This window comes from Ipomoea nil, unplaced genomic scaffold, assembly GCF_001879475.1.
Source record: "Ipomoea nil cultivar Tokyo-kokei standard unplaced genomic scaffold, Asagao_1.1 scaffold2704, whole genome shotgun sequence".
NCBI classification, from domain to species: domain Eukaryota; kingdom Viridiplantae; phylum Streptophyta; class Magnoliopsida; order Solanales; family Convolvulaceae; genus Ipomoea; species Ipomoea nil.
Genome location: NW_017619132.1, coordinates 1,965,484 through 1,977,335, shown reverse-complemented (window position 1 = coordinate 1,977,335; position 11,852 = coordinate 1,965,484). Strand labels below are relative to the sequence as shown.

Genomic DNA, 11,852 nt, shown 5'->3' with positions numbered 1-11,852 from the left:
TTGTGGTTTGATGACAGTTACTATTCCAAAGAAAATGTCACAGCTGAAGTCTCATCCCAATTGATGATGTTGCAATAATCATATTGAGCAGATATTACGGATAGATTAGATTTTCCCCCCAAAAAAAAAAATACAGTCTGATCTGTATGCCAAAAAGCAGTCTGTCATACACTGCACTATGCAAGAAGGTGAAAAAGGCAACAGAACAAGGAAGCAACAAAGTATTTAATAATTCTTTTCTACGCGGTTGCATGGAAATTTCTAAGCAGCCAGCAAACCCCACCATTTCATCTTCTCCACTTTAAACCCTACGCTGTTTCCTCAATCACTTCTCTCTCTATATATATATGTGTATGTATATATCTAAACAGATCAGACACCATTGCCATATCTCTAAGCTATATACCTGCAAACTCCATCCTATTTGCACATAGTAACAATGGAGGATTTGCCGACAGGATTTAGGTTCTATCCCACAGAAGAAGAGCTTGTTTCGTTTTATCTGAGGAACAAACTCCGAGGAGAAAGACCCGACATTAACCTAGTTATCCCTGTCGTTAACATTTATCTGCACAGACCATGGGAGCTCCCACGTAAGTATTATTGCAAATGTAACACATATTATCATGCATAAAATTTTATTCTTTTTTATCTTTGGTTTCAATTCAAGAAACAAGATTGAGGAATTGGGGACAACCCCAGCCAAGATAATTAGACTGTTGGTTTAGTAATCACAAGATCCTAAATTTAACCTACTCTAAGCGGCTTAATGGCCTTTTTGCCTTAAGAGATTTGAATCAGTCAAGTTGGTCTAGCTATTAGCTTGGTAACCACAACGTTTCAAATTTGACTCCCAGTGAAAACGTCCAAATTGGTTAACTATGAGCCATCTAAGCTTAGTAATCTGATTTACCTCATTATAATCTTTTGCCGACTAAAGTAACATGGCAGAATTTACTAAATTAAGTGCACACTTTTAGTAGTGACTGTCAATTTCCCTTGTCACCCAAAAGAAATTGAGGAATCTTTCTCCCCCAGCATGCATGCATTTATATATCTTTTGTCTTAGGTTTTAATTAACATGATGATATTATCAGAACTAGCTGGGGTGGTGGGCGGGCATGGAGAGTGTGAGCAGTGGTTTTACTTCGTGGCGGGGCCGGAAAACATGGCCCGAGGAGGAAAACCGAACAGGCTGACAACAGAAGGATACTGGAAAGCCACCGGATCTCCCGGTCTAGTGTTTTCCTTAAACAATAATCGAGTTATTGGGGAGAAAAGGACCATGGTCTTTTATACAGGAAGAGCTCCAAATGGAACAAAAACTGAATGGAAGATTAATGAGTATAAAGCTGTTCGTGGAGACGCTACCTCTGCATCCACTCCACTTTCAAATTTAGAGGTTTGTTGTTATTATTAAGATTAAGTGTTTGTTGTTATCCTTAAACCATGACTGGAAATTCTGGAATTTCCGATCACCTGAAAATGATCTTAAATCAGGTCGAAAGCATTGTTCCGACCACTTTTGGTATCTGAAAAAACCTTTGTTGCTATTTCCGACCACTTTTTACTTTTAACTTGAAGATCACTTTCAGGTGGTCGGAAATTCTATAATTTCCAGCAGTACTATCCTAGGTTATTCAAACTAATGGGGCAAGAATTAGAACTCGTGACGCTGTAGTTACAAGTGTGGATAGATTAAATCTCTTGCCATCTTATTTGGTACATTCTATATATTCATGCAGCTATGCCAAGAATTCAGCTTGTGCCGCCTCTACAAGAAATCAAAGTGCGATCGGGCATTTGATCGTCGGCCGTTGGATCTTACTGCAATACGTCGACGGAGAATAGCACAGCCACCGCCGCCGCAAGATAACGTTCACACAACAGCAATAATAGTGGAGGACCCTGAGAGCACCGGTGCCGGAAGAATCTCGCCGACGGGTGCCGCCGTCATCCCTTCAAATAATGCCACGGTGACTCGACTTCATTGGGACAACTTTGAACCTATATGGGATTGGGAAGACTGCTTCAGTCTTCTTTGAAACAAATTATATGTTGTTATATATTTCAAAGCGTTTAAGTAAATTGTAATAAAAACATATAAGGGTAAACAACATTATGTTAGTATCTCTAACTTTATAATCCAGTGGTATGATATAAGTTTATGATGTTAGTTTCAATTACTTTATAATCGAGTGACATGATATCAGTTTAATTTGTGCTTTCGGAGTTTAGTGTTAATAATTTTATAGTAGGATTTTAGTGTCAATAATGTTATATATATTTGTTATAAAAACAGGCGCAATTTCAACTAACTTAGTCAAGGTTAGAGTCACAGATTTATCCCATATATACCTTTAAAGGTTGCGGGTTTTTCTTGCCAACGGAAACATATATATATATATATATATATATATATATATATATATATATATATATATATATATATATATAGAACTGTTCAGGTGTGAACTTTTGTTTAAGTGTGTACTTGTGAACTAATGACTTCCGTTCATCTTGGTATGATCAACGGACGCGAACGAGGGTGCACGGCCCAATATGGGGGGTGTTCATACTGGATCGGAGCCCATTGTAGATGAAGCTGTGTGGTTTAGTTCATTCGCGTCTCATTCGCCCAGACCCCTTATCAACCTCCGCCTCTTTCGATCTCTGTCAACCCATTCCAAAATTCCAACGTTCAGGGAGGCGATTCCGTAGCTCTTCGACTCAATTGCGGAGAGCCTTTCTCAACCCTGGAGATTTTGTTCCGCTTCGGCTCAATCGGGACAAAAGCTTCCCAACCCGCGGCGAGCTAGTGAACCTCATCGGAAGTCTAGCGCTCATCTGAACAGCTTGCATGGCCCGGTCTAGTGGGTGTTTTCGCCGGACGAAGCGTGGAAGGGGTGGCCATCAATTGTCGCCTTTGACCCCTCCGGCAGTCTCCCGAGCGTTCAAACGACGGACCCGTCGCCGGAGTTCCGTGGTCCGTCCGAACCAGGCTGCGTCGGGGGTAGCGGCCAGGGTGTCGGCACGAAATAGGGTGGCGCGGCGATTGGGGCAGAAAGGTTAGTCCTTCTAATCTGTTTTAATTTTTCAGAAATCAACCTAAATTCGAAATTTAGTTGTATTTTGATTTAGTTATAAATTTCGAATTTAGGTTGATTTAGGTGTGTTTGAATTGTTTCCAGTAATCTGAATCACACTGATGTTATAAATTTCTTAGTTAGTTTTGATTTGAGTTAGTTATACATTCCAAAATGTAGGTTGTTTTAGTTGTAATTAGTGCACTTCTAATTTAGGTTGCTATTATTTTCATGTGTTTTCTAGGCAATGTAAAAATAAAATTAATATTTACGGTTATCTGTTTATTTCTTGTTAGTTTAATGTGTTGAGGGATTCGATAAACTAGTAAGCTACTGCCCTTCCTTAAATCCCTTTGACTATGAGCTTAAGTGCATGTATGTTATGAATTTCAAATTTAGTTGTATTTTGATTTAGTTATAAATTTCGAATTTAGGTTGATTTAGTTGTGATTTGTCTGCTTCAAATTATTCCCTGTAATCTGAAACACAGTAATAGTTTAGGTCTAATAAGTGCAATTCAGATTTAGGTGTTTTGGTTTTCATGCATTCTACGTACATTCTAATGAGCTTAACTGGATTCATTGAGCATAAGTGCACTTATGTTAAAAATTTCGTATTTAGTTTTGATTTGAGTTACTTATAAATTCCAAATTTAGTTTGTTTTAGTTGTAATTAGTGCTCTTCGAAATTAGTTAAGCTAATTTGAATCATAACAAATTAACAATAGGTTATTTTCAATTTGGTTTAGGTTTATTTAGTTGTTACAAGTGCACTTCAAATTTAGGTTGCTTTTATTTCCATGTAGTTTAAATACATTGTCATGAGCTTAATTGAATACGTTTGACCCTAGATTGACTCAAACAATGGTAAATTGGCATTCCTTTATTCCATGGCTATGCAAGAAATTTCTTGTCAGATTTAGTATGCTGGTGTGTAAATATGGGTTTTAATTTGTGCACTGTCATTTGATGGTGGCTTTTTGTTTTGTGTAGATCTTGGTTACTGTACAGTGATTGTTAATTTTCATATGTAGTGCTAATTAACTTGGCGAATTATGCTAGTTCTAGGATTCTAGGATGGTAGTTAAGTGCACTTATGACAAAGTTTTGCATATATTTTCTGTTTATTATACGGGCAATTCAGCCCTGGAAAATGTATCTAGGATACATACAGTGTTGTCTTATACAGTATTCCTCATATGTTGAATTTTATACACTCTTTTTGGTGCTCACGGGCTCTCATTGCTGTGCACAGGCAATAATGACCAGCACCCAGTCTACCTAAGTGACGGGGAAAGCGGGGAGGATGACGTTTTCCAGACCCCGCCGTTGGTGTTGGGTGACGATGTGGAGATGGAAGCACCGCGTGTGCAGCGTTCAACTGCAGGCCAGATTAACACACGGGGGTCGCCGAAGTACCTTGCAGACCTTGTGGCATCCCTAACCCCGAGGCAAAGGGAGGATGTTATAGCAGTTGGCCTTGGTGCGTTGCTAGAGTTTAGGATTACTGAGGTCCCGTTGCGGTTGGGGCATTGGCTGGTCACTAATTTTGACCCGAGTGAGATGCGGATTGACTTGGGGAATGGCCGGTACATTCCCGTCACTAAGGAGGATGTCTCCGCCGTGTTTGGCCTACCGCGTGGGCCAATACCTATTGCTGAACGGGATAGCCAGGTGGTTAGCAAAGAGTTGCGGGACTGGCGGGACGCGGTGAAGCAACATAGGGGGAGGGTTACAGTTAAGGCGTTATGTGCGCTGATGCGGGAATTGATCGATGGTGGTTCGTGGTTCAAAATTCATTTTAGTGTTGTGGTGATGACCCTCCTTGTTGCGAGCACACCAAATGGATATGCGAACCAAAAAACTGTTCACGTCTTGAGTAGTGTGGATACGATTCAGGACCTCGACTGGTGTGGGTACTTGCTTCGCTCGTTGGTTACTACCCATCAAAGTTGGACTGAGGCGTCCTCTCGCATATTCACTGGCCCACTCCTATTCCTAGCTGTAAGTTAATATTCGTTTTGGCTCCATATCATTTGCGTGTTTTATCTTAGCTAACAATGTTGTGTTTGTCTCTATTACAGCTCTTGTATTTAGACAGGGTCGTGGTGGGGGTGCGGGAGGTCCCAAGGGCAATCCCGGTGGTGGGGGGATGGACCACGGATTTCATCAAGGCACGCGTGCAGAATGAGCTTGACTCTGGGGGTTTTGGAAGGGGTCTGATTGATGTTTCTTTGTTTGCATTCCAGTCCAGTGCATCGTTGCATGGTCACGCTGAGAACGTGGTATGCTCTTCGGTGGAGCTGTATTTTTCAAACAATCTTTTTTTTTTGGAATCTGTATGTTAACATTTCGGTGTTGTGTAGGGGTTTAAGCAGGAGATCGCAGTGATCAGTGCTGAGTTGCGTTCGTTGACCACACGTGTTGGTGACTTGGTTTCTAAGCACCCGGATGAAGTGCAGGGGGATTGCAATTTCCAGAGGGTGGTGGATTCAATCAAACAGCTGGGGGATATTGTAAAGTTGCCACCCAAGGTAACTGAGCCAGCTCCTCACCAGCCCGCCCCGTCGCCTTGTCGTGGTGAAGGACCGTTAATCTATGACGCAGACTTTATGAGAGAGTTGGACCAGGCTGAGTTGGCTGCAACCGGGGCCGTTGGTGTGTCCGATGTGGCCCAACAGCCGGCCACCATTGCACCACCTCCACAGGTATACTTATGCGTAATAGGCTATGCTTTTGAAATTTATAGAGGCTAAATTGTAGGCTAACAGGTGCAGGAACCTATCACCGCAACTGTTGTATCGCATCCTGCGGTAGACCGAACAGTTCCTGAGGCATCCGGGACTTATGGTGTGTTCGATGTGCCAAGTTTTAGCTTGGGGTTGACGCAAGATTGTGCGACACACAACCAGACGAGCAACACGAGTCAACAGCCGGTCACCACTGCACCACCTCCACAGGTATACTGATGCATATAGGCGCTGTTTTTTACAGTTGTAGAGGTTAAATTTTGGGCTAACATTTGCAGGCACCTATCATCGCGAGTGGTGCATCGCATACTGTGGCAGAGCGCACAGTTTCGGGGGCAGCAGCTCAGCACCACGTGCAGGTGCCACTGGTTCAGCAGGACCGGTCGTCGGGGATTTACGTTAGCACCACGTTAGGCTACCCATTTCCTCTGCTGCCGCACGTGTATGTTCTGTGGTTGTGGGTATTTAGGGGCCCGCAGGGTGGATGGTAAGTGGCATTAATGTAGTTGTGTCTGGGGTGGTTGGTTGTATGTTGATTATAATTGTGGGTTATTTTGATTTCTGTTTTGATCCCGTAGTGATGAGGTGCTGTTCCAATATGGTGAGTGGACTGTAAAGTGGGCACAATTCCAAACCCTAAAGGAGGGGTCGAATTTGTCCAGGACTATTGTTGATGCCTGGTGCTATGTCATGAATGCCCGGGAGAAGGTGCGCACAACTGGCGATGTGACTCGGCTGTTTCTACCCACTAGCACAACGGTATACTACCATATTTCTTGCCTGTGTACCGTAACGTATGCCTGTGCAATATGTGAATGGTGGGTTGCATTGCGAGCACAAAGCCCTTCTGACTAGCGTTTGTAATATGCAGATTGGGACCGTTGATTCAACGTCAGCCAGTGAAGATTTGAGGATCGCTTGGTTTGCAAGGCGCATGGAGGTGGAGTTGGGGAGGATGGGCCGTAGGCAGATCGACGATGTGGATTTGGTGATGTACCCTAGTTACCAATATAATTGCAACAACACATAACCTCAATCCACTAATCCTCCTTTTTAATCCCAATGCAGTTTGTTTTTCCAATTTTCAACAAGGGCACCTATTACATGATGGCTATCAATTTCAAGCATCCACGATTTGACATCATTGACAGTTCGTCTGCGAAGAAAACTAACAAAGACATGTATGGGAAGGCTCCGGAGGACCTGGTATGTGGCTTTGTGCTTTTTACTATGTTGTCACGAACTACTAGTAGTAGAATTACTACTACCTTTTGTAAAACTTCATTTAAGTTCATAGCAGAAAACAGGAGACAAAAATAGCATTATTGGTGTGCTGATTTAGTTCCTAGCAAATGGCAATTAGTAAAAACCAAAGGACAAAGAAGCACTGTGATTAGCAAAATATTTAGCATTAAGCACTGTGATTAAAGAATTGTAATTACCTCAATTAAACATGATGCAGTTTAACTAATCACTGCAATTAACAACTTGCTAATTTTTGAGTACTGTAATTAGCAAAATGCTTAGCATTAAGCACTGTGATGCTGTTATTTAGTTGTATTTTTTTTTTAAAGAGTAGATACTGTTTTTTTTTTTTTAAAGAGTAAATACTGTTTTCAATGCTTTGTTTATCTCAATGTGGTGCAGATCATGTGCTTGGGAGCGTACCTGGACTCTAAGCAGCAGGGACTTCGCAGTGCACGCCTCCAAATGATGAAACCAAAGAGGTTGCAGATGTCGTGGAGGGATACCACGTCAACGTCGGAGTCGGGGGTCTTCACGATGCGGCACATGGAGTCATACGCCGGGCAGGGGTGTGCGAGCTGGGATTGTGGCCTGGTGCGGGGGGATGCTATGCAACTACTGAACTTACGGAAGCGCTACATGCATAATATCTTGCTCAGTGTGGTAAACACTCATACAAACAAGATTGCAGCACGCGTCGCGGGGTTTGAAGGTAAAAGGTTGGCAAAGTTGCGTCGGTGATCATACCGGGGGGCTGGCGTAAATACATTTTGTCTAGTAGGGTCACCTCCAATCTGGGTGGGGTTTTCCTTTTTTTGTGTACAGCAGGTATTTAGTATTGCAGTCTGGGATTTTTTGATTAAATTCTCGTAGTCGGTGGTAGACATTGGATACTTAGCCTAGTAGTACGGTGGGGGTAGTGCATCAGTGATAATTATTTTTTTGCTAGAATTTTGTTCGGAAACACGGTGGTTTTGCCAGTAATATATTTCATATCTCTATATATATATGTATCATTCTAGGGGGGGCCAACGTGTGAATTCATTCGAATGCCTTTTTTTATAGACAAGCAGCACACTGCCATAATCTCTACCTTCAACGAATGGTCAAAAAGCTATGAGTAATGCAAAGGGTGTACATAATAAGAGGAAAATGGAAATCTTGTGCATTATGTCATCATCTACCTCAGCCTACATTTCATGCGTTATCATCCAACTAATGGTTTATATTTGTAAAGCAGCACACTGCCAGTTTTTTTTTTTGTAAAGCCGATCTTGGCTCCGCAATTAACTCTATTAGAAAGACGACGGCGCCGCTCCCGCTTTTCTCCCCCACCTATTACCCGCTCATTACCGGGAGGTTTATTACCACCACCTTTCACCCCTTGTCGGCTACACACCAAATAGCGTGAGTAGATTTTTCCGTCTCGGTCGCGCTTCACGGAACTCTGGCGGACATCAAACCCGCAGATTCGAGCGTAGTTGATATAGCATTGGATACCTTCGGTCAGTGTTTTAAATACACGCCCCTGCGTCGGCTTGATGGTAGCGTTCACGGTGGGGGTCCATTGTTGGTGCCCGGTCGCTGTTAAACCAATAGTAACTTCTGGTTCGAGTGTGGTGTTCGGGATTGGCGAGACGCCTTCTGCACAGACACCGGACGGGACAGATGTTACGGGGTAGGAAAACACAGGGGGAAGCGATGCATGAGAATAATTATTCACGTACCTATTACGCCGCCGGCAAAGGGGGTGGTTGTCGTCATCTTGCTGTTCACGCACGGGTGTTTTACGGTTTGGATGTCCGAAGCGCAGAACTTGGTGGAAGTTGCAGACTGTACGCAATTCCAATTCATACGGAATGGGAGGGGAGAAGTTTGGGTACAATTGGACTTTGGTGTATCCCATGTAACGGGGTGCATGGTCGTGGTGTGTGAATGTTATCTTGGGCCGTAGGATTTAGTACATCACCGCACCGGATTGGTCCACAAGTTCACATGTTAATAATGGTTCGCACCGGAAAAATAGCCTATATATATATATATATATATATATATATATATATATATATATATATATATATGGATGCACTCAGGTGCGAATAAGTGCCCAGGAAGGAATATGCGAACGAATCAGCGCGCGACATGTGTCCAGAACTAATAACTTAAAGAAAACACGGTGGCATTTTCGTAAATAATTGAACATTGAAGTGCAAGTAAAAATAATGTAAAATCACTTACAAGTGCACCTACTTTCACCTATAAGTGCATGTAATTTTGTCTTGTTAGCATTCACTTCCCGCAAACATTCATGCACCTAGGTGTGCTTATAACAATAAGTGCAACTATTTATAACTATAGGTGCAACTACTTATAACTATAGATGCACCTACTTTCACCTATAAATGCATGTAACTTTGCCTTGTTAACATTCATTGATCTGAGTTTAGCGGGTAATAATACACCTGAAAACCACCCGCAAACATTCATGCACCCAGGTGCAACTACTTATAACTATTAGTGCAACTACTTAGAACTATACGTGCAACTACTTATAACTATAGGTGCACTTAGTATTGATACTCAGTGTAAATTTTTACTTGCACCTATAATACATTTTACATGCACTTGTAATACATTTTACTTGCACTTCGATGTTCAATTATTTACGAAAATGTCACCGCGCTTTTTAAAAAAAATCAGTGTTTCTCATCCATTAGATCTGGACACGTGGACGGACAGAATCCATTCCTATTTCGCGCCTGGGCGAAGCATTCGCACCTGAGTGCGATTATATCTCTTACTACTAACTATGACTATTGATGTAGTAGCAAGCAGATCCAAACATTTTATTAGAAGTTTTAATTGTATATATTAACATATTTATTAGTATGAATCAACAGAATTACAATACAATGTGGGAACTCATAACAAGTTTGTTGAATTGAAAGTGAAATTTTAAACTAATTATTGTATGACATTATATATATATTGGAGTTACTCAAATTTTCAATTAGCTAAAACTGGTTAGAAAACAAGAATTTCTAATTTCAACTAGTTTTGGACATTTTAAAAAAAAAATTATCAATAATTCTAACCACAAGTGAAAAATTTTTACCACGGCACTTAAAGTATAGTCATGGTTGCTAGAAATATTTTCTGACAACTAACCATGGCAAAAATCTTTACTGAAATTCAAAAGAAAGTTGCTTCTGCTAAATTCTCGCTGAAATGATGAGATAAACTCATCGTTCTATATATATATATATATATACAATAAAGCAGAATCTAGCCACAAAATTTTTCTGAAGTTATTATGTGTATTTATATTTTATAAATTATATTTTATTATTATAGCTCTATCTCGATCTATCTCTATATATATTAAAGCATAATGAAGTATGAAAAAATAAATTATTGTGTTCAAATTTATTGGTAAAGTTTTATATTTAATATAATTTGCGTATATATTCATTTAAATTGCAATTATAATTAATTTGACTCCGCATATATAAAGAGGATAAATTAGATATAAAATAAATATAGTTCTTACATAAAAAAAAAAAAAATTCAAATGAATATGTTTTTTGTGGAGATTTTCGACAAATATATATCGCCTGTTATTTTGTTTACAAATTTTATTTAAATACGTTAGTTATATAATTAAAGTAGTTATTTCAAATTCAAATTCCTTTATAAAAAAAATTCAAATTTAAATAATAATACAAGTAACAATAAATTTTAAAATCAACATAATAATAGCATAATTAAACTTTTAAAAATATTAAATATTACATTGTATAGTTATACATTATACTTACATTTTTAATCAAATTAATTCTAAGCTCAAGAACTCAAGTACGTTTTTCTGTTTCCACAACCATTACTTTCTTTGCTAATTCAGGGGATGTCAAAAATTTAATTAGTAAATTTGTTAAATTAATAATAATTCGTGCATCACACGAGACAATTACTAGTGTATATATATATATATATATATATATATATATATATATATATGAGATGAAACTAAATTAGTTTTACAATAATGAAAACTAAATTATTTGTGTTTTATATTTAATAAGGCAAAGGCTTGAAGATGCGAGTCTAGCATCTGCATTTACGGTTATGTAAATATAAGGAAAAAATTGCAATTTAGAATTTGTAATTGTTTAACATATATATTTATTGGTACGAGTCATTAGAATTTGAATGTTATAATATAATGTGTGAACACATAACATACAAGTTTGTTGAAAGTAAAATTTTAAACTAAAATAGAAAATAGTTTTATTCTATTCATAATTTCTTATTGACGTTTCGATGAGTTATTATATCATGGACCAGGGTCTACTTTATGGTCCTAAACAACATATAAATTGTGTATTTTAGTATTGAATTGTGAACTTTTAGAATATAAATTGTGTTTCTAAGTTAAAACACAAGGAATTTGTGAATACAATACTGCGTCATCAAATCCTAATATGTTAATATTGTGTCACTGCAGTATTTGAAAGGAACTTGTGAATACAAAACAAGGTAATTAATTATATATATGTTAACATTATCTACAAATTGTGAATTTATAAAAGATAAATTATGAACATTTGGACCCGAATCCACATAATAATTTGTGCGTTTCAAAAGTACCTTTCTAAAATGTTGGGAAAAAGAAAAAGATGTATCATGATTGATTGGTCAAATATATTGAGGCATGCATTTAGAACTTCTAAGAAATAATCCCACTTCATTCATGTATGTAAAGTATTGGAATC

The 11,852-nt window shown here is 39.0% G+C and overlaps 2 protein-coding genes across 4 annotated transcripts; both read left to right on the top strand.

The window, feature by feature from the left end:
* Positions 1–236: 236 nt before the first annotated feature.
* LOC109155791 (NAC domain-containing protein 90-like) lies at positions 237–2,065 on the top strand. The gene is made up of 3 exons (XM_019303440.1): positions 237–593; positions 1,098–1,402; positions 1,746–2,065. The coding sequence occupies exons 1-3, from the start codon at positions 440–442 to the stop codon at positions 2,043–2,045; spliced, it is 759 nt and encodes a 252-aa protein (XP_019158985.1). The 5' UTR covers positions 237–439; the 3' UTR covers positions 2,046–2,065.
* Positions 2,066–2,650: 585 nt separating this feature from the next.
* LOC109155623 lies at positions 2,651–8,083 on the top strand. Of its 3 annotated transcripts, none has more exons than XM_019303246.1 (10): positions 2,651–3,068; positions 4,341–5,089; positions 5,170–5,370; positions 5,452–5,793; positions 5,863–6,045; positions 6,114–6,322; positions 6,414–6,594; positions 6,707–6,823; positions 6,904–7,041; positions 7,483–8,083. In XM_019303246.1, the coding sequence occupies exons 1-10, from the start codon at positions 2,861–2,863 to the stop codon at positions 7,819–7,821; spliced, it is 2,667 nt and encodes an 888-aa protein (XP_019158791.1). In that variant the 5' UTR covers positions 2,651–2,860; the 3' UTR covers positions 7,822–8,083. The 3 variants fall into 3 exon arrangements, with proteins under 3 accessions (XP_019158791.1, XP_019158790.1, XP_019158792.1); XM_019303245.1 differs by having other exon boundaries at positions 5,857–6,045; XM_019303247.1 differs by lacking the exon at positions 5,863–6,045.
* Positions 8,084–11,852: the final 3,769 nt, after the last annotated feature.

What these genes read in the sequence shown, in the direction of transcription:
- LOC109155791 (XM_019303440.1), top strand. Translation starts at nt 440, where the DNA reads ATGGAGGATTTGCCGACAGGATTTAGGTTCTATCCCACAGAAGAAGAG. An exon ending in CAGACCATGGGAGCTCCCAC is followed by an intron (nt 594 to 1,097) that starts GTAAGTATTATT and finishes TGATATTATCAG; the next exon opens with AACTAGCTGGGGTGGTGGGC. An exon ending in CTCCACTTTCAAATTTAGAG is followed by an intron (nt 1,403 to 1,745) that starts GTTTGTTGTTAT and finishes ATATTCATGCAG; the next exon opens with CTATGCCAAGAATTCAGCTT.
- LOC109155623 (XM_019303245.1), top strand. Translation starts at nt 2,861, where the DNA reads ATGGCCCGGTCTAGTGGGTGTTTTCGCCGGACGAAGCGTGGAAGGGGT. An exon ending in GCCCACTCCTATTCCTAGCT is followed by an intron (nt 5,090 to 5,169) that starts GTAAGTTAATAT and finishes TCTCTATTACAG; the next exon opens with CTCTTGTATTTAGACAGGGT. An exon ending in CCACTGCACCACCTCCACAG is followed by an intron (nt 6,046 to 6,113) that starts GTATACTGATGC and finishes TAACATTTGCAG; the next exon opens with GCACCTATCATCGCGAGTGG.